The sequence below is a fragment of the Epinephelus lanceolatus genome, chromosome 20 (assembly GCF_041903045.1).
Source record: "Epinephelus lanceolatus isolate andai-2023 chromosome 20, ASM4190304v1, whole genome shotgun sequence".
Classification (NCBI taxonomy): domain Eukaryota; kingdom Metazoa; phylum Chordata; class Actinopteri; order Perciformes; family Serranidae; genus Epinephelus; species Epinephelus lanceolatus.
Genome location: NC_135753.1, coordinates 39,355,017 through 39,377,564, shown reverse-complemented (window position 1 = coordinate 39,377,564; position 22,548 = coordinate 39,355,017). Strand labels below are relative to the sequence as shown.

General features: G+C 45.6%; 2 protein-coding genes across 20 annotated transcripts in view; both read right to left on the bottom strand.

Moving 5' to 3' along the window:
* LOC117264300 (histone-lysine N-methyltransferase 2C-like) overlaps positions 1 to 9,974 on the bottom strand; it is a 104,472-nt gene extending 94,498 nt beyond the window's left edge. For 11 of the 19 annotated variants that reach the window (XM_033638166.2, XM_078162830.1, XM_078162839.1 and 8 more), the window contains exon 1: positions 9,601 to 9,972. The gene's annotated coding sequence lies outside the window, so the exon portion shown is untranslated. Of the gene's footprint in view, positions 1 to 9,600 lie in introns of all 19 variants that reach the window. The other 8 variants (XM_078162831.1, XM_078162834.1, XM_078162835.1 and 5 more) reach the window with 3 other exon arrangements.
* A 929-nt stretch (positions 9,975 to 10,903) lies between these two features.
* Positions 10,904 to 20,821, bottom strand: xrcc2 (X-ray repair complementing defective repair in Chinese hamster cells 2). Its single transcript, XM_033638195.2, has 6 exons — positions 20,648 to 20,821; positions 17,872 to 17,953; positions 17,694 to 17,729; positions 17,451 to 17,600; positions 17,057 to 17,333; positions 10,904 to 11,354 (listed from the first exon to the last, which is right to left on the bottom strand). Exons 1-6 carry the CDS (start codon positions 20,666 to 20,668, stop codon positions 11,039 to 11,041), a joined length of 882 nt encoding a protein of 293 aa, XP_033494086.1. The 5' UTR covers positions 20,669 to 20,821; the 3' UTR covers positions 10,904 to 11,038.
* Between the last annotated feature and the right edge of the window lie 1,727 nt (positions 20,822 to 22,548).

Here is a 22,548-nt window from a genome sequence, read left to right as displayed (position 1 = left end):
GTGTGCTCTGCTGCTATTACATGATGTCAATCATGCAGTGTGCTGGAAATTTGACTGGTGTTTTCAATCGGCATATTTCAGACTGACCGGCCGGTCGCAGGTCACAGGCGAAAACCGGCCCAATTCCGAGCACTAGTCTAGTTCAAACTGTTTCAAATATTCAGAACCAGTATCAATAGATCAATACCACATGCATGAGTCAAAATGACAAGCATCATATCAGCTGATCACTGGGGCTGAGTACTGAACTTGATATTTTTAAGAGTACAGACAACGTTATGCTGGCGTACTACCTGGTGCAAAAGTTTGGCACGTGAGCGCTCACCTGGGTGAGAACGCCGGCTTCAGACCAGAGGCTGAAGCAACATGAAGCGAGCGTAACTCCACCAAAAGATGATCTGTGAGCGAGGGCGCTCCTCTCTGTTACACCACTGACAATCAGCTGATCTCACGTTAGTTTCAGGACTCGCATCATCCACATCAGATTCATTTTTGGGATGGAGTCGCACGTGTGTCAGATTCATTATCTGCAGCTTTCAGAATTAGGGCAGGGTGATGTAACGATCTCTGCACAGGATCGCAATAACTTTAACTTTAAGGAGGAGAGACTTTAGACATCTTTCCTCAGTATGAACTGATCTAACGGCCATCAGAAAGACACGCAACAACAACCGTCAGTGTGCTGCCTCTCTCTGTTCTGATTGGCTGCCTTGCTCTGCCCACGGTCACATGGTTCGTTTTACAGGCCCAGAGCTTGTTATGCTGAAAGTAAACTGTGTCACCCTTCAGAGCTGAGCGACTGTTGACAAAAGACGAACACCCCGTCAATTACAAGCAGTCAAAGCAAAGAAGGGTAGGTGTGCCAAATATGCCGTCAGTCAGCGCCAATCAAGACGGGAAACACGACACATTTGGAGTTACAGATGTAACTAAAGCTCGTTACACTGCCTCTTCAAGGTGGGGGGCAAACTGGGGGGCAACAACAATCACTTCTGGGTAGGAAACTGGCGAGTAATCACGGTTGTTAGATATTTAAAATAGGCAAGTTTCTTTATTTCTGTTGTTTTTTTCCAGCCGTAACTCTAACATTCAAAGAACTATGGTTAAACACGATGGTGCGTCCTTTCTGATGTTCCTGCTGTTATTATTTTTCGTACTTTGTTGCTTCGCTATCATCTTTGATAAACCAAATCTACGGGCACCGAAGCTGAACGATGTACTGCTGTCAACAGCTGCAGCAAAAATGAATTTTGGCCACCTAAAAAAACCCATAAATATCAGTGTAAGTGTAGCTACATTTGATTATTGTTCAACTTTACCTTACACATCAGCAACTCAGCATAACTTGGCTCAGTAAAATGACCGTTTTATCGATGAAGTCTGGTCGCTTTGATATAACGGCCTTCAATTCCCTGACAGAAGAGTCTGTCTGACAGCAGGATAACGCTGTGAAAATATTCTAATTATTCTAAACTGATAATGACTTTTTAGGTGGGCCTTTTTTTGGTGGGTAAAAACTAACTGAGGCAACATCTGCTCAGCGCTGTTTGATTTTAAAGTACATGACGTGAGGATTTTCTACCCAGAAGTTATTGTAAATAAACAGTGATTCAGTCGACAGAGACACTACTGACATCAGAGCTCATAGTATCAGTGTCATTTCTCTGTCCACTGTGTGTGAGCGCTGACTCTGCTGTGTCCCACCAGCTCTCTGAGCTCTGTCAGTCTAATTAATACATGAATAAACATGTATGTTAATGACACAGTCATATAAACACAAGCTAAACAGACGCCACTAATGAACCTCTCAGTCTGTCTGGATGAATCAGCTACCAGTTACTGCTCACTGCTGTGGGTGTGAGCTTTGTGCTAACGTTAGCTGCTGTTAGCTTCTGAACGACAGACTATAACCACGCAGCGGCTCTCGTTCCCTGGTTCAGAGGGTTTGTGCTGCTGTTTCACAAGAGTCTGTTGTGCTTTGTCTTCCTGTATGTTACTGTGCTATTGGGTTAGCTGCTAATGAGTCTGTAGCTGTGCGGCGGCTCGTTCTTTGGCTCGGTGTGTTTTTATCACCCACTCTCTCACCATAACTGACAGATTAACAGACGTGGCTCCAAACAGCAGACCTGTAGGTGATCAGAGGCTCTTCTGTTTCTGGTCTGGTGATGGTGTTACGAGCCATCTTGTAACAAGCTAGCTTAGCATAGCTGCCTCCCAGTGTGTCTCACTGGAGTATAATTTTCTGGTCTGGGGGAGACAGCATGTTGCCTGTTCTGTTGTGTAGGCTGCCATGTTGAGAAAATGATATTAAACACAGATGACAAAGCACTTTCAAGGAGTGAGACAATCACCACAGACCTGTGGATGAAACCAAATCAAACAAGCTGACTACAGCACCACTGACTGCAGACCAGTCAACATGGTGGAAGACTCAGGTCTAAAGGCGGAGTTATACTTGTATGTCAGCTCTATGGCTCCGTCCCAAGTCTCTTATTTTTATAGTGCTACTGCTAGCTCCTCGCTTGAACCGGAAGTCGTTCGAGGTCCGCCATCTTCTAGGCCGTCCCAAGTCTCTTATTTGTGCAGCGAGGAGCTAGTGCTAGGAGCTAGCAGCTAGTGTTGCTTTCGTCAACGAAAAGTATGACTAAATATCGTCATCAACGAACCTTTATCACGTGACGAAAATGAGACGCAACGTAAATGGTGGTCATGTGGCGATAACTATAATTAAATATATAATGCAATATTGTTGACGAATAAAAACAAGACTAAATGTGATTTACAAAATAAAACCTCTGCTAAAATGTCTTCATTTTCGTTGACCGAGACGAGACGGTATACAGTACAACATCACTCGCTCTCATGTGATATTGCTTTTATACAACAGTTCAACAACAGCTTAAACAGCAATGCTGAGTAAGGAAATATTAACAAAAGGTGATGAAATAAATTATTTAAGTATGTTATGTAGCTCCGTGAAAAAAAAAAAAAAACAGTTCCCCTGGTCTGTTGCCAGGCAACGCAGCACACACACCAGGAACTCACAAACTACTTTGTATTTACATTGATCTGCAGCTGTGGAACTTCGTCCAGTTCAGCTGATGAAACGTTGGCAAACCTGGATGTTGGCACGGCCGGACTCAGCTTCCTCTCTCCCTCATCCTCATCAGTACCTCATCAGATGATCATTGATAATTCCTGACCGTTATCGCTTCATTTTTGCTCCTCTCCAGTTTGTCGAGGTCGGCTGATGTTACACAAACACACCTGGAGGTCTGCACAGAAGAGTCCTGGCTTTCCTTTTCCTCGTCCTCTCCTGACGACCACTCATAATGTAATTCAAATGTAATTTTGGGAAAAATATCCATCTTCTTGGTGTAACGCTATAGTGTCAGTTTGTGTCAATGTAGCGAGTGTGACAGCTGGTTAATTAACGGTTGTATTTATATTTATTACACGGCTCTATTAAATGCTGTATTCTGATTGGTCAGTCGCGGCATTCAGAGGTCTGATATTACTGTGTAATGACCGTTGCTATGTAGCCCAGCGTTGCTACAGACACTGCCCTGACAAGGAGATTCAGCCGTTGCCGGCAGGGCAGGGTGCGCGTCGGGGTTCTATTCCTCTGTCGGGAGTTATTTTCCGGCATATTCACTGGCTCATTATACATTATCCCTTACTTATAACACCTGTGAGCGGAGTGATTTTACTGTTACAAGTCCCAGTGATGTTATACTCTATATCAGCACTCACGGACGGCCTCTCGTCCAATCAAATTACTCGGTCGGAACTAACTGTTGTATAAATAAATATATATTTAGCTCTAACTAGGAGCTAATTTAGAAAAGAAAATTTTGGTTTGGTTATACTATACTAGGTACTTATACTATATTGACTGGGTATAATAGAACTGCATTACTAAAAAGAGACTAAAATACAATTTCCATTGACTAAAACTAGACTGAAATGTCATCAGTTTTCGTCGACTAAAACGAGACGAAAATAGTCATGGATTATTCTCACTAAAATCAGACTAAAATGCTCAGACTTTTAGTTGACTGAAACTTGACTAAAAATGACAGTTTGACACAAGACTAGACTAAAACTAAAATTAAAACAGACCGCCAAAAACAACACTACTAGCAGCAAGCTTTAAGCAGCTACAAGCTAGGATGGTCGAGAGCTTCCTATCCGGAAGAGTTTTTCAGCTGAACGCCATGACGTATAAATACCCGCCCTCTACATCTGGCACATTTGAACGAGATGGCGCAGAAACAGTACAAGAGTAAGTACTCGTTACATGCATTCTTTGCAATGAATCGCTGACTATGTTGAATGATGGTGAGTTAACTGAATGATAGTGCTCATCACAGTGACAGTGGAATAGCAGGGCTACAGTCCGTTCTGTAATTGCACAAACTTCAACAAATGACTCAATAACAATTGTAATACATACAAAAGTGTGTGACCAGAGTCATGACGGCGGGAGGTGGGGGCTACTGTTTTGGTCAGCGAATATAATGAGACTTGGGATGTACCCATAGTAACGCCAGACACTGGCTGCTTTACGGAGGAGATCCAGTGGTGCCGCCGTCATCAGGAATGGACTTCGCTTCACGTGACACTTCAGTGGAAAGGACGTCTCATGTCTCTTAAACCGACAATGCTCGCTCATCGCTCCTAGCGCTAGCTCCTTGCATTTTTTCCTAGGTGGGAGGGGCTAAACAGCAAGCAAAGTCGGCTAGGTAAGATAACTAGCAGTAATTTAAGAGACTTGGGACGGACCCTATGTAGACCTACGTGGTGTGTCTGTGTCACTCTGCAGTTACACCTCCTAAACACTAGTCAATGGCAGAGAACTTTAGTTGTAGTTTAGTTGATTCAAAACACACATTAAACACACACAAAACACACACTAAACAAACACACATTAAACACACACTAAACACACATTAAACACACATTAAGCCTGGGACGATCAGCGATCAAAGCGTATATTGGCAATTGGAGGGTTGCCAGGCGATTTGCTGGATATCAAGGCGATTTTGAAAACAAACAAACAAACAAAAAAACAGCGCTCTACCGTGCATTAAGAGATATTTTTTGGGGAAATACAGTACAGGCCAAAAGTTTGGACACACCTTCTCATTCAATGCGTTTTCTTTATTTTCATGACTATTTACATTGTAGATTCTCACTGAAGGCATCAAAACTATGAATGAACACATGTGGAGTTATGTACTTAACAAAAAAAGGTGAAATAACTGAAAACATGTTTTATATTCTAGTTTCTTCAAAATAGCCACCCTTTGCTCTGATTACTGCTTTGCACACTCTTGGCATTCTCTCCATGAGCTTCAAGAGGTAGTCACCTGAAATGGTTTCCACTTCACAGGTGTGCCTTATCAGGGTTAATTAGTGGAATTTCTTGCTTTATCAATGGGGTTGGGACCATCAGTTGTGTTGTGCAGAAGTCAGGTTAATACACAGCCAACAGCCCTATTGAACAACTGTTAAAATTCATATTATGGCAAGAACCAATCAGCTAACTAAAGAAAAACCAGTGGCCATCATTACTTTAAGAAATGAAGGTCAGTCAGTCCGGAAAATTGCAAAAACTTTAAATGTGTCCCCAAGTGGAGTCGCAAAAACCATCAAGCGCTACAACGAAACTGGCACACATGAGGACCGACCCAGGAAAGGAAGACCAAGAGTCACCTCTGCTTCTGAGGATAAGTTCATCCGAGTCACCAGCCTCAGAAATGGCAAGTTAACAGCAGCTCAGATCAGAGACCAGATGAATGCCACACAGAGTTCTAGCAGCAGACCCATCTCTAGAACAACTGTTAAGAGGAGACTGCGCCAATCAGGCCTTCATGGTCAAATAGCTGCTAGGAAACCACTGCTAAGGAGAGGCAACAAGCAGAAGAGATTTGTTTGGGCCAAGAAACACAAGGAATGGACATTAGACCAGTGGAAATCTGTGCTTTGGTCTGATGAGTCCAAATTTGAGATCTTTGGTTCCAACCGCCGTGTCTTTGTGAGACGCAGAAAAGGTGAACGGATGGATTCCACATGCCTGGTTCCCACTGTGAAGCATGGAGAAGGAGGTGTGATGGTGTGGGGGTGTTTTGCTGGTGACACTGTTGGGGATTTATTCAAAATTGAAGGCACACTGAACCAGCATGGCTACCACAGCATCCTGCAGCGACATGCCATCCCATCCGGTTTGCGTTTAGTTGGACCATCATTTATTTTTCAACAGGACAATGACCCCAAACACACCTCCAGGCTGTGTAAGGGCTATTTGACCAAGAAGGAGAGTGATGGAGTGCTGCGGCAGATGACCTGGCCTCCACAGTCACCGGACCTGAACCCAATCCAGATGCTTTGGGGTGAGCTGGACCGCAGAGTGAAGGCAAAGGGGCCAACAAGTGCTAAACACCTCTGGGAACTCCTTCAAGACTGTTGGAAAACCATTTCAGGTGACTACCTCTTGAAGCTCATGGAGAGAATGCCAAGAGTGTGCAAAGCAGTAATCAGAGCAAAGGGTGGCTATTTTGAAGAAACTAGAATATAAAACATGTTTTCAGTTATTTCACCTTTTTTTGTTAAGTACATAACTCCACATGTGTTCATTCATAGTTTTGATGCCTTCAGTGAGAATCTACAATGTAAATAGTCATGAAAATAAAGAAAACGCATTGAATGAGAAGGTGTGTCCAAACTTTTGGCCTGTACTGTACATGACTGTCAGAGAAGCCCCGTTTACAAACAGACCTACAATCCATCTCCTCTCCTCTCTCTTCTCAGTGGAGGGTGACCTGTCAGCCCTGCACTGACAGTGACAGGGCGCATCTCTTTGATCCAAAGTGACACAGCCCGTTTGCTCATGCTTCAAGGTCGTTCAATAGAGTAATTGCAAATAAATATTGTTTTAATGTGTAACTAGTGAAATGTTCACAAGGGCTTTCATAAATTCCTACAATTTTGCAGCACTGCCACCTTTGCAGGTTAAAAGTTAACAACAGCAACTTGAAGTGAGGAAGAGCGCTTGTCAACGCAGCTGTGTCGGTACCGCTGTGTCGCTGACACACATTAAACACACAGTAAACACACAGTAAACATGGGTTAATAGACACCATTTTAAACACAAGTACACAAATCAGCTTCACTATAACTCGCAGCATTCACAGACAAACACTTGTCTTTATCTGGACACATTTCCCCACAAATACAACATGCTAATGTTATTAGCACAAGCCTATGGCATTTTACATTGTATAAATTAGCCTAGCAGCTAGCAAAGATTTCCTCTGCTCATATTTCAGCCAGGATAAATCACACACAGTGTGTGGAGGCTTTATTGTCTTCACAATTTATTGTTTCTTATCTGTGAAATTAAAGTAAAGCAAAGCTTTGTTTCCACTGAGGGAAATGGTTTCAGCTTACAGAGACAGACAGGAGGTCTGCGTCACTGTGACACTGTGGAGTTACAATTAACCAAGTGCACGTTAGGCTACGCTGTAGGTGACAGTGTAGGTTCTGCGTCAACGCAAAGCCTATGCCGTAGGTAAGGTGTTGATGCAACACGAGTATAAATCCCGTTTAAGGGACGTCCTCAGGTGGACATGTTGTGACCAGTCATATGTCTTACTGTTGGGGAGACAATAGTTTGACACTTACAGGACCTGTACGAATCAGACACTAAACTGGAACTCCTGAAAAGTGATGATGCCATCACATGAACCGGATCATTGGACGTCAGTGAGTCGTCAGAATTATATCAGAGTAACTGCACTTTCTCTACTGGAACAGTTTGATCCTTTCAAACAAACAAACAAACACACAAACAGTGTATCTGACAGAATCAGCTCTGTGAAGTGGTTCATGCTTTCAGACCTCACTGTTGTAGCAGAGCAGCTCTGGTGTGAAAGACAAAAATCTAAAGGTTGAGATCATAAAGTCAATTTCTTTGATTTCATTTGATTCCCAATCAAAACACTCTGGTCAGCATTATTTCACCTCGTTAATATGGACTTCAAACTGTTACCAAATGCAAAATATTGGAATTTTAAACATGGGATTACAAATGTGATTAATCGAGATTAACGACTGAAACTCAGCCATCAATGGCAATTTAAGTTATGTATATTTAACAGCCCTACAGATTATATTATAATTAGAAACTGAGCGAGCAACATTATATAGTATTATTATGTGAATAAAACTATGTTAAACAGTTGATCAATGAATAATCTTGTATTTAATACCAAAAACAAAAAAAAAAATCATTTAACATTTCCTTCGTATTTTATTTGAAGTGCCTGACGGCGTCGACAGAATTTAAGTCTTGAGCTGAAAAAAAATCCTATTTGAGACCAGATGTAATCAGTGGGAGGCTGGCCCATTACACAGTTCAACAGTCAAGAGTTTGATTGTTATTTTAAAAAGTAAATTAAAAAGAAAAATTTTGTCCCAATTCTCAAAAATGTGTCTTATACTTACACACTATCATTAAAAGGTTCATTTATAATTCAAGACTTTTACTGAATCACATTATTTCCACACAGGGTGGGAATCAGAGGCCCCACATGACAACATTATCATGATACGATTATTATCGTGATTCTTAAAAAGACAATGCTGAGTATTGCAATAACTTATATTAAAATGTATTACATTTTTTCAAATATTTCCCTCAAAGAAAACTTTGTCATCATCTCATCTGATAAAATAAATTAAGCATTAAACATATTTTATATTTCTGACAGTAGCACTAGTTTATACAGTGTGTAAACAGGTGTAGCATGATGCACAGTATTTGTCTGTCCTTACACTCAGTTGGATACCAAAATTTTAATTTGTATTTGTAATGTTAATCATTTATAAAATGAAAAATCGATCTCCATCCATGTATTGATACAATATTGCCGAGCAAAATATCGTGATGCTTCGCCCCTCACCGCTGGTATTAGTACTTTTACTGCGATACAGCATCTGAGTACTTCCTCCATTACTGCACATGTCTCCCAGAGGAGCTTATGACAACAGACACGGTAGATCGATACATAAATAGATAACTGATTAGCCTGTAATCAGCTGGAGCAAACAGCACAGAGTGTGAGCCATAACACAGAATCATAAAGTGTGACGATAATAAAGCATCTGTCAGAGGAGTTACAACGAGCCCTGCACTAATTAGTGGTATTATTAACATCCTGTAACTCATTAATTGGAGCACGCGTACAAACAGTTTGGCGTGCACACAGACAGCGGGGTCAGAGGGCTGCTGTCACCACGTCATGATACATTTACTGTTCTTTCTGTAAAAGAAGCTGAATCGTAGACACAGAGCAGTTAGCCGTTAGCAGTTAGCTTCCTCGCACCGCCCAGTTGACTGATCACTTCTCTGTTAGCATTAGCATTAGCTAGCAGGCTAACTGTTAGCGCGCACCAGAAACGAGTGCATCCCGGCTCCACCGCGCGCTTCTTCACCGCCCCGCTTTGAATGTTAGCGGCTGGCGTCATGTTGACGCAAAAAAACCGAGCAGAAAACCTGCACAGGTGTCGAGAGAGAGGTGGAAAAAGCGTCCTTACTGATTTGATGCAATTCTCTTTTTCCTCTCCAGCTTTCCAGCCAACTTCGAGCGATCAGTTTACAGCCAACAGCGAACTTCTCCGACAGATAACATCTGTTTCACACGTCTGCCATGATGGTACGTTCCCAAGAAACATTCCCGGTGCTCGTGGAAGGAAAAAAACACGGTTTTGCTCTGAAAAATAGGCGAAAAATTAAAGTTGAAGCGGTCGCTCCGTCATGGAGGCCATGTTTGGGAGCGACCGAAGCACCGCCTGTCAGCGACAGCAGGAGAAGAAGTAGGTCCCAGAAAACATTAACTCCTGTACCGGAGCAGGAACGTTTACCGGGCAGGGTTTATCTCTCGCGCCCGGATAAAGGCGACGTGCACCGGGAGTGAGACTTTAAAACGCGCAGGTGTGTGTGTGTCAGTGGCGGATTGAGTCAGTGTGTTTGTGTGAGTGTAAAAAGTGTGTCTGACCCCGCGGAGGGATCTGTTGGAGGGCTGCTCTGGTGAAGCGGTCTCTGTCATCAGACCTGAAGTCCTGGACTGGAGCGCGAGGAGCCGGACTGCTGCTGCACGTGCCCCAAACACACAGCCATGAAACATCATATAATGATCTGTATTTATTTATTCATATTTATTTTACAATATAACACCAGTCCTGTTCATTAGGTTACAATATACAGACTTTACTGGAGTGGTTCTAGAACTGGGGGTCGGGCCCCTCCAAAGGGTCACCACATTAATCAGAGGAGACTTCAGGAACCTCCTGAAGGGGTCTAGTAGAACCTGCTTTAGATCCTGTTAATAATGGTGACTGGCAGCAAAACACAACATACATACTGTAGAGTTTTTATTTTTATCTTCTCCCTCCTTAGTGACCACATCAACCTAGGGGAACTCTAGAAATTACCATGAGAGCCACCAACCACCTACAGAACCTCTACAACTAACTTTATGACCATGAGAGCAACGTCAATTACAAATACCGCCCGTAGAACCTCAAGAACCTCACCTAAAGGAACTCCACAGTTTTCAGTGACCACAAGAACCCCTGAGGATCCACTGGAACCTCCCCGGTGACCACTAGGACCACCGACAGGGTCTGTAGAACCTCCTCAGCGATGACAAGAACCACCTAACTGACCACGAGAACCTCCACAATAACTTTACTGACGTGTCCTCCTGATTCATGAGCAGAGGTTCCATCAGTAAACGGATCATCATGGATCCCAGATGGAATCGATTCTGTGCTGCTACATACTGATCCACTGATCAGGCCAGCAGCAGTTCCTCAATAAAACCAGAACAGTAGAACCTCCTGGATCCCAACTTTTATTGAACGTTGATTAAAATATTTATACATCAACCTAAAGAACAAACAGAACCAAGGACGGACGGTTTCAGCTGCACTACATGAGCTGATCTTTCCTGTCCTGTGATCAGCAGCTCAGTCAGGGACAGATAAACTCCACTCCTCCGTCTGTCACGTAGAAGGAACTGCTCCTGTAAGCCTTCGTCCTGGAGGAGGAAGAGGAGGAGGAGGAGGTGCAGTGAACGGTGAAGACCTGCTGTCTCTTCTGCTCCCTGCTGCCTCCTGCTGCAGCAGCCATGTTACTTGCAGCCTCCTGCCTGGAGCACAGCAGCCGGTGGGTCACCAGCTGTTGCCAGGGGCGACAGAGGTACGGCCGGTCGTAGTCGGAGGAGGACGGTCCGCTGCAGCTCCTCCTGATGGCGTGGCAGGTGGCGAAGACAGTGATTCTGTAATCCCTGAGAGGAGCCACAAAGGAGACTGATTCAACTCACAGAGCTACTGACAGCATGCAGTGTTAGTGAGGAGCTGTTCCATCATGTTCCTCCAGGACAGCTGGAGAATCTCTTGAACCTCCTCAGTGACCACTAGTACCCACTAAAGAATCTCTAGAACCTCCTCAGTGACCACTGGTACCCACTAAAGAATCTCTAGGATCTCCTCAGTGACCACTGGTACCCACTAAAGAATCTCTAGGATCTCCTCAGTGACCACTGGTACCCACTAAAGAATCTCTAGAACCTCCTCAGCGACCACTGGTACCCACTAAAGAATCTCTAGGATCTCCTCAGTGACCACTGGTACCCACTAAAGAATCTCTAGAACCTCCTCAGTGACCACTGGTACCCACTAAAGAATCTCTAGGATCTCCTCAGTGACCACTGGTACCCACTAAAGAATCTCTAGAACCTCCTCAGCGACCACTGGTACCCACTAAAGAATCTCTAGGATCTCCTCAGTGACCACTGGTACCCACTAAAGAATCTCTAGAACCTCCTCAGTGACCACTGGTACCCACTAAAGAATCTCTAGGATCTCCTCAGTGACCACTGGTACCCACTAAAGAATCTCTAGAACCTCCTCAGCGACCACTGGTACCCACTAAAGAATCTCTAGGATCTCCTCAGTGACCACTGGTACCCACTAAAGAATCTCTAGAACCTCCTCAGTGACCACTAGTACCCACTAAAGAATCTCTAGGATCTCCTCAGTGACCACTGGTACCCACTAAAGAATCTCTAGGATCTCCTCAGTGACCACTGGTACCCACTAAAGAATCTCTAGAACCTCCTCAGTGACCACTAGTACCCACTAAAGAATCTCTAGGATCTCCTCAGTGACCACTGGTAGCCACTAAAGAATCTCTAGGATCTCCTCAGTGACCACTGGTACCCACTAAAGAATCTCTAGAACCTCCTCAGGGACCACTGGTACCCACTAAAGAATCTCTAGAACCTCCTCAGCGACCACTAGTACCCACTAAAGAATCTCTAGGATCTCCTCAGGGACCAGTAGTACCCACTAAAGAATCTCTAGAACCTCCTCAGCGACCACTATTACCCACTAAAGAATCTCTAGGACCTCCTCAGCGACCACTAGTACCCACTAAAGAATCTCTAGGATCTCCTCAGGGACCAGTAGTACCCACCAAAGAATCTCTAGAACCTCCTCAGCGACCACTAGTACCCACTAAAGAATCTCTAGGACCTCCTCAGGGACCAGTAGTACCCACTAAAGAATCTCTAGAACCTCCTCAGCGACCACTAGTACCCACTAAAGAATCTCTAGGATCTCCTCAGGGACCAGTAGTACCCACCAAAGAATCTCTAGAACCTCCTCAGCGACCACTAGTACCCACTAAAGAATCTCTAGGACCTCCTCAGGGACCAGTAGTACCCACTAAAGAATCTCTAGAACCTCCTCAGCGACCACTAGTACCCACTAAAGAATCTCTAGGATCTCCTCAGCGACCACTAGTACCCACTAAAGAATCTCTAGAACCTCCTCAGCGACCAGTAGAACCCACTAAAGAATCTCTAGGATCTCCTCAGGGACCAGTGGTACCCACTAAAGAATCTCTAGAACCTCCTCAGCGACCAGTAGTACCCACTAAAGAATCTCTAGGATCTCCTCAGGGACCAGTAGTACCCACTAAAGAATCTCTAGAACCTCCTCAGCGACCACTGGTACCCACTAAAGAATCTCTAGGATCTCCTCAGTGACCACTGGTACCCACTAAAGAATCTCTAGAACCTCCTCAGTGACCACTAGTACCCACTAAAGAATCTCTAGGATCTCCTCAGTGACCACTGGTACCCACTAAAGAATCTCTAGGATCTCCTCAGTGACCACTGGTACCCACTAAAGAATCTCTAGAACCTCCTCAGGGACCACTGGTACCCACTAAAGAATCTCTAGAACCTCCTCAGCGACCACTAGTACCCACTAAAGAATCTCTAGGATCTCCTCAGGGACCAGTAGTACCCACTAAAGAATCTCTAGAACCTCCTTAGTGACCACTGGTACCCACTAAAGAATCTCTAGGATCTCCTCAGGGACCACTGGTACCCACTAAAGAATCTCTAGGATCTCCTCAGCGACCACTGGTACCCACTAAAGAATCTCTAGAACCTCCTCAGTGACCACTAGTACCCACTAAAGAATCTCTAGAATCTCCTCAGGGACCACTGGTACCCACTAAAGAATCTCTAGAACCTCCTCAGCGACCACTATTACCCACTAAAGAATCTCTAGGACCTCCTCAGCGACCAGTAGTACCCACTAAAGAATCTCTAGAACCTCCTCAGCGACCACTAGTACCCACTAAAGAATCTCTAGGATCTCCTCAGGGACCAGTAGTACCCACCAAAGAATCTCTAGAACCTCCTCAGCGACCACTAGTACCCACTAAAGAATCTCTAGGACCTTCTCAGGGACCAGTAGTACCCACTAAAGAATCTCTAGAACCTCCTCAGCGACCACTAGTACCCACTAAAGAATCTCTAGGACCTCCTCAGCGACCACTAGTACCCACTAAAGAATCTCTAGAACCTCCTCAGCGACCAGTAGTACCCACTAAAGAATCTCTAGGATCTCCTCAGGGACCAGTAGTACCCATTAAAGAATCTCTAGAACCTCCTCAGCGACCACTGGTACCCACTAAAGAATCTCTAGGATCTCCTCAGGGACCAGTAGTACCCACCAAAGAATCTCTAGAACCTCCTCAGCGACCACTAGTACCCACTAAAGAATCTCTAGGACCTCCTCAGGGACCAGTAGTACCCACTAAAGAATCTCTAGAACCTCCTCAGCGACCACTAGTACCCACTAAAGAATCTCTAGGACCTCCTCAGCGACCACTAGTACCCACTAAAGAATCTCTAGAACCTCCTCAGCGACCAGTAGTACCCACTAAAGAATCTCTAGGATCTCCTCAGGGACCAGTAGTACCCATTAAAGAATCTCTAGAACCTCCTCAGCGACCACTGGTACCCACTAAAGAATCTCTAGGATCTCCTCAGTGACCACTGGTACCCACTAAAGAATCTCTAGAACCTCCTCAGCGACCACTGGTACCCACTAAAGAATCTCTAGGATCTCCTCAGTGACCACTGGTACCCACTAAAGAATCTCTAGGATCTCCTCAGGGACCACTGATACCCACTAAAGAATCTCTAGGACCTCCTCAGCGACCACTATTACCCACTAAAGAATCTCTAGGACCTCCTCAGCGACCAGTAGTACCCACTAAAGAATCTCTAGAACCTCCTCAGTGACCACTAGTACCCACTAAAGAATCTCTAGGACCTCCTCAGTGACCACTGGTACCCACTAAAGAATCTCTAGAACCTCCTCAGCGACCAGTGGTACCCACTAAAGAATCTCTAGAACCTCCTCAGCGACCACTGGTACCCACTAAAGAATCTCTAGGACCTCCTCAGCGACCACTGGTAGCCACTAAAGAATCTCTAGGACCTTCTCAGTGACCACTGGCAGCCACTAAAGAATCTCTAGGACCTTCTCAGTGACCACTGGTACCCACTAAAGAATCTCTAGAACCTCCTCAGCGACCACTGGCAGCCACTAAAGAATCTCTAGGACCTTCTCAGCGACCACTGGTAGCCACTAAAGAATCTCTAGGACCTTCTCAGCGACCACTGGTAGCCACTAAAGAATCTCTAGGACCTTCTCAGCGACCACTGGTAGCCACTAAAGAATCTCTAGAACCTCCTCAGCGACCACTGGCAGCCACTAAAGAATCTCTAGAACCTTCTCAGCGACCACTGGTAGCCACTAAAGAATCTCTAGAACCTCCTCAGCGACCACTAGTACCCACTAAAGAATCTCTAGGACCTCCTCAGTGACCACTGGTACCCACTAAAGAATCTCTAGAACCTCCTCAGCGACCACTGGTACCCACTAAAGAATCTCTAGGACCTCCTCAGCGACCACTGGTACCCACTAAAGAATCTCTAGGACCTCCTCAGCGACCACTGGTAGCCACTAAAGAATCTCTAGGACCTTCTCAGTGACCACTGGCAGCCACTAAAGAATCTCTAGGACCTTCTCAGTGACCACTGGTACCCACTAAAGAATCTCTAGAACCTCCTCAGCGACCACTGGCAGCCACTAAAGAATCTCTAGGACCTTCTCAGTGACCACTGGTAGCCACTAAAGAATCTCTAGGACCTTCTCAGTGACCACTGGTAGCCACTAAAGAATCTCTAGGACCTTCTCAGTGACCACTGGTAGCCACTAAAGAATCTCTAGAACCTCCTCAGCGACCACTGGCAGCCACTAAAGAATCTCTAGGACCTTCTCAGCGACCACTGGTAGCCACTAAAGAATCTCTAGAACCTCCTCAGCGACCACTGGCAGCCACTAAAGAATCTCTAGGACCTTCTCAGCGACCACTGGCAGCCACTAAAGAATCTCTAGGACCTTCTCAGCGACCACTGGTAGCCACTAAAGAATCTCTAGAACCTCCTCAGCGACCACTGGCAGCCACTAAAGAATCTCTAGGACCTTCTCAGCGACCACTGGTAGCCACTAAAGAATCTCTAGAACCTCCTCAGCGACCACTGGCAGCCACTAAAGAATCTCTAGGACCTTCTCAGCGACCACTGGCAGCCACTAAAGAATCTCTAGGACCTTCTCAGTGACCACTGGTAGCCACTAAAGAATCTCTAGAACCTTCTCAGTGACCACTGGTAGCCACTAAAGAATCTCTAGGACCTTCTCAGTGACCACTGGTAGCCACTAAAGAATCTCTAGAACCTTCTCAGTGACCACTGGTAGCCACTAAAGAATCTCTAGAACCTCCTCAGCGACCACTGGCAGCCACTAAAGAATCTCTAGGACCTTCTCAGTGACCACTGGTAGCCACTAAAGAATCTCTAGAACCTCCTCAGCGACCACTGGCAGCCACTAAAGAATCTCTAGGACCTTCTCAGTGACCACTGGTAGCCACTAAAGAATCTCTAGAACCTCCTCAGCGACCACTGGCAGCCACTAAAGAATCTCTAGGACCTTCTCAGTGACCACTGGTAGCCACTAAAGAATCTCTAGAACCTCCTCAGCGACCACTGGCAGCCACTAAAGAATCTCTAGGACCTTCTCAGTGACCACTGGTAGCCACTAAAGAATCTCTAGGACCTTCTCAGTGACCACTGGTAGCCACTAAAGAATCTCTAGGACCTTCTCAGTGACCACTGGTAGCCACTAAAGAATCTCTAGGACCTTCTCAGCGACCACTGGTAGCCACTAAAGAATCTCTAGAACCTCCTCAGCGACCACTGGCAGCCACTAAAGAATCTCTAGGACCTTCTCAGCGACCACTGGCAGCCACTAAAGAATCTCTAGGACCTTCTCAGTGACCACTGGTACCCACTAAAGAATCTCTAGGACCTTCTCAGTGACCACTGGTAGCCACTAAAGAATCTCTAGAACCTCCTCAGCGACCACTGGCAGCCACTAAAGAATCTCTAGGACCTCCTCAGCGACCACTGGCAGCCACTAAAGAATCTCTAGGACCTTCTCAGTGACCACTGGTAGCCACTAAAGAATCTCTAGGACCTTCTCAGTGACCACTGGTACCCACTAAAGAATCTCTAGGACCTCCTCAGCGACCAGTAGTATCCACTTACTGACGTATAGCTACCTGAGCAGTCGACCCAGCAGCTCTGCACACTTGTTGAGCTTCTCTTCCTGTTTGGCGAGGCTGGCCCCGCCCTCGCAGCGGTCCAGCCAATAGAAAGCAGAGATGCTGTCGATGATGAGGAGTGCCAGGCCGGGCCTCGACGACAGAGAGGTCTCAAGGAAGTGGAGGGTGAGGAGGAGCTGTGAGGAGGAGGAGCAATGGATGACCAGGAGGCGAGAAAGACACAAACGCAATGCCGCCTCATCTGAAGCGGCAGAGGGCGAGCTGGAGGAACGACCTGGAGACAGAGACGTTATTTTATGTTTGAAATGTCTTCAAATAGAAGAGTGTTTTAATAATGCAGGTCACTCTTCTTCTTTGGTATGTGTGTGTGTGTGTCTGTGTGTGTGCACACCTGCGTTCAGTCTGCTCTCCAGGATGCCCACCAGTCGTAACATGTCCAGACTGTAGTCGGTGTCTAGGAACACAACATCCACCTCTAGACCGCCGATCGCTACAGGCAGCACACAGCGACACAGGAGGTGGTAAAGCAGCTCCGTCTTCCCTGAGACACACACACACGTGCACACACGCACACAGTTTACAGAAAGTTCATACCAGGTTACAGGCAGAAGTGTTTCCTGTGAAGTGAACTCACCTGTTCCCTCCGTCCCGTACAGCTCCACCACCTCACCTGTTAAACATGTAAGTTGATCAGTCAAAACCTCGTGTGATCAATAATTATTGATCATATGGCTCCTGGTGAGTATTTTTTGTGTTTTGGTTCACTGATGTCATGTGACGTGTGCTAACAGGAAGTGAGCAAAATCAGTCACCATGGTCGGGTCCTCCATCTTCAGGAAACAGTCGAGGTTCGATGTCCTTCAGAGAGCGACGAGCCTCCAGACGAGCAAACAGCTGTAGAGACACAAAGCTGATCACTGTGATGTTTATACACTGCCCCAGCACATAGACTGTACCATCTACTGTTTATACACTGCTCTAGCATGTAGACTGCACCATCTACTGTTTATACACTGCCCCAGCACATAGACTGTACCATCTACTGTTTATACATTGCACCAGCACATAGACTGCACCATGTACTGTAAATACACTGCACCAGCACATAGACTGCAACATCTAGCCTGTTAGGGCCGACACATCACCGTGACATCACAATGACGTCATGTTATCAGCTGGAGGTGCAGCTGCCTCTCCCCCACAGGGCTGTAGGCTCCATAGGAGTGTTAAAATGTGTTTGTCTTGTTGTGTTATTGGGAGCCAGAATAGAAGGAGTCATGGCTCAAAACCAGCCGCCACTGCCCGTCAACAAAAACAAAGACAACTATGGTTAAATGTGATAAGACCAAAGGACTGGACGGAGGCCATCATCAAAAATGCTCACATGTGCAGCGCACACTTCATATCAGGTTAGGGAAAAAGTATTTCCTGCTGTAGGGATGAATAAGGTTATGTGTATTAAGGGTCAACTTATTTCAGTAGCACTCGCCGTCCTGGAGAGTGAGTGAGCTGACGTCTTCAGAGCGACTCGCATCGTCTTCGTCCACTGTCGACAACAAACCAACAAAACTTGCCGGCTAGCGTCTGTGGAGAATGAGCAGATGGGAGGAGTTTTCCTGTTGGCGTTCTCTGACGACAACAGAAATCTGTTCATTTAAACCCAAACCACGACTTTTTCCTACCCTTAACCAGGAGGCCCCGCCCTTACTTTACCTTCAGTTAAGCCCCGCCCACCAAAGAAACGTTTACTGACAGTAAGGGGCTGCTGCGTCTTTAGCCGCGTGGAAAACTGGAGGTCGGGTGTGCAGTGCTGGTCATGTGCCTCTTCTGTGCCAGCGTTCAGGAGCACTGTGGCAGGTTGCGTCTGCCTCAACAAGCACCGTGTCATAGCCTGTTTACTGAGTGAGGAGCTGATTGTCTGTGGGACAGACGTCCGACAGCTCTGCTCGAACATGATCAACCTCTCCTCCATATTTACAGACTGATGTTTACTGAGGAGGGCTGTCATTGGTTGTTCCTCATCACATGACATGCTGCTGCTGCTGATGTCCAGAGGATGAACTCAGGACGCAGCCGATACAGCCTGAAAAACAGGTGCTGTGCACGCTGCTACGGCGTTGCTCTGGCATCTGAGTGCGTCTGCTGCACGTCTACATTGGCGATAATGACTTCGAGGGTGTAAAAAATGCGGCATGTTTTTGGTGCCGGAAAGGGTCGACTCTGTTGTAGTGGTCTCAGCTGCCAGACAGGAAGTGCTCTCCTGACTGCTCTGCGTGTCGTCCACCACGTCTCCCCTGTCAGTGTCCACGGAGCAGCTCCACGCTTTAAACATTGTGACATCACTGATCAGGGTTCACAGACACAACATGGAGCCTTGAACTCAGTGACCAAACTCTGATCAGCTGTTCTAGTTTCTCACACACACACACACACACACGATGAGCCACGATGAGCCACGTCTGCTCGGATTACATCACCAGCGATCGCCGCACGATCCATGCCGGTTAGTTTTGTGTCTGACTTCATCCCGACTCGCTCTGATGTCACAGAAAAGTGGACAGCCATAATCTTGCGAGCGTGAGGCGGCCGCAGTTTTTAGAGCCAGGCGCTGCAGCTGCTCTCCGTCGACCCAGAGCATGATGGGAAACACCTGGCTCTCACCTGAGCCCTGCTCTGACACATCAACCAGCTCAGTCAACTCTGGAGTCAATGAGTGCGTTCATGTGAAAGAGGCGGGGCTGTTAATGATGAGTGACATCATCAGAACCATGAATGATGGCGGAACAGAAAGCGTCTGTGAGACAGTCACATGTCAGTGGCGAGGGATGGAGACGACAATCTGTGACCTTAAAACAGGGAAAATGTAGAAACATTGAAAACACGCCGGCTGAGTCCCGCATGGCATGCAGGCGTCACTGAGCTGATGTCACAATAATACTCTGTGCTGATGATGAACATGTGACACAAACACTTTAACGCGTGGACGTTTGTGCCGCAGCACAGAGTGATGAAGTCGTTAATGTCTGACGTCTGTCTGAGCCGAAGGAGCTGATTATCAGTGGATTATTGATCCACCTCTCATCACACGTGTCTCATGTTGTTCTGAGCTGCAGTGTCAACACGTGTCATTGTGTCATCACGCGTCATCAACACGTCACTGCCATGAAAATAAACTGATCTATAATCAATAACACACCTGCACACTGAGCACACTGATACATGAGTCTGATCATGTTTCAATAAATCATCACCAGCTCTAACAGGAAGTGAGGGTTTCTGTAACTTCCTGTACGGACGGAAGGCTGCTGGAAACTGGCGGGAAACTATCCGCAGCTTTGTGTCATCAACTGACGTCACATGTTGCTGTCGGCTGGTTTAAATCGAGCAGTCGATGACGTCTAGTCACGTTCACGCGCTGTGCATGTGTCTGTGAATGAGTGTGGTGACGTCAGGACGTCGGTCAGTAAACACCCCCCCTCCCCTCCAGATGAGCGGATGAACGCTGTCTCTCGGTGATACAGTGAGTGTATTAACGCTGTCATCAGTGCACTGAAGCACGTGAGTGTAAAGTAACGTGTTCACTCTCACCTGAGCGCCACTCTCACTCATTTCTGCCCACGAGCTCCAGCTTCAAAACAAACCGCTGCTTCAGCGTGAGTTCACTTCCGGCTTCTGCTGGTTTACCGTAATAGACGGAGAGAGTGACCGGAAGTTACCGTAATATACGCAGTGGCCCAATCCCAAACCGGCCCCTATCCCCTCGCCCTATTCACTCCCCCTCCGTTTGCGCGGTCACGCGGAGCTCCGCCATATTAAGGTCCGTCCCAAACCAATGATCGCTGAGTGCGAGTGGACTGCTCAGCCCTTAGATAGCGAGTGTGCATCAGTGCAGGCTTCTGATGAGCCCAGCAGGAAGCGCAACATCACAATGGAGGAAACAACGTACAAATGTAACAGTTCCGTCTTTCTACTTTGTAAAATATTTTAGATCAAACACACACATTTGTTTTCGTCACACTGACTTTACAGTCTCAAACAAACTCACAGAATGTTTGGTGTCAAAAGATGAAAACCTCCATGTCCATATGCTTAAATGAACTATTTAAAACCGTCTAAAAAATTCCTCATCCAATTCTCATGATTTTTTAAAAAAATATATAATTCTGTGTTCACAGGGACAGAAGAAAAAACAAAGCAGTTAATCGATCTACGGATTAAAAATGAGTCTCTTCACTAAAAAGAGGAATGGGATGGAGGTAAAATTACCCAGATGAATTAATCTGTAAATGTGTAAACTGTGTCTGCACAGCATAAAATATGAACAAGTTAATTACTTTGGTTACACTGCACTGTATCTCTTATCTGACTTATCTAAGTTTATTTTTAATGTATCTCATTTTAATTAATATTTAAATGTTTTTTGTTTTTGTTTTTTTTGCTCTATTTTGCTTTCACAAAGCGTCTGTCGGTATCCATGGTTACATCTGCTTCCTTCTTCCGGTAGAGTGGTGAGGGCGTCCCATGGTTTGGATTCTCTTTCATACACTTCCCCTTAATCAGGAGTGCCCTCCGCAGCTGCGAGTGTAACTTGATTTGGAGTGACACTCGGTAGTGAAGTGGTAGTGGGTAGGGAGTGGTTTGGGAATGGGCCAGTATGTTGCTTTTGCTTCTTCTTCTTCTTCTCTGGTTTTAATGGCGGGTGGCATCTAAAAGATTACATTACTGCCACCTACTGGAGTCACCCCAAGGTCTCTGCTTACTATGTGATAATGATAATAATGATGATTGTTAATAATAAATTATCACTAACATCATTATCATCATTATTATCATCATCATTATGATGATGATAAAAATAATAGACAATAATAACAATGAACTTCCTGTTTCTCGGTAGTTTGAGAGTCTAAAAACTTCTCTGAGAAGCTGCTGTACATTTTCTGCAGGAACAACATCCAGAAATCTTCCTGCTGAATCTGTCATTATTTCCACTGATCTTCATTCTGTTCAGCAGCACCTCTGATAACTGTCGCCACAAAGGACAAAAGCCCTGTTTCCACCCAGCAGTTCAGTTCAGTTCAGTTTAGTACAGTATTATTTTCCATTCCCACAGTGAAAAGTTGTGGATGGTCCCAACAGAAGCGTTCCTTAGCGTCCCCATGTTTGGTCCCCCCTCTGTTGGGGTACCTAGCACACAGATCTGGTACTAAAAGGTGGAGCTAGAAACCCTGCAGTCTGATTGGTCAGTAGAGGACGCTCACTCTGGTTTTATGTAACCTCTGTTCATACATCAGTAAACTACAACTATAAAATGAAAGAGAAAAAAATAACTTCATTCACTGGGCCGACTGCCGGCAACTTTTAAGGTGGAACGTTAACTTGTAATGTTACTCAATGCATGAGTTGATGACGTGAATCCATCAGCACACCTTAAATTTCACTGTGACAACTTTGACCATCACTTTAGTTTTTATATGACACACACTTTT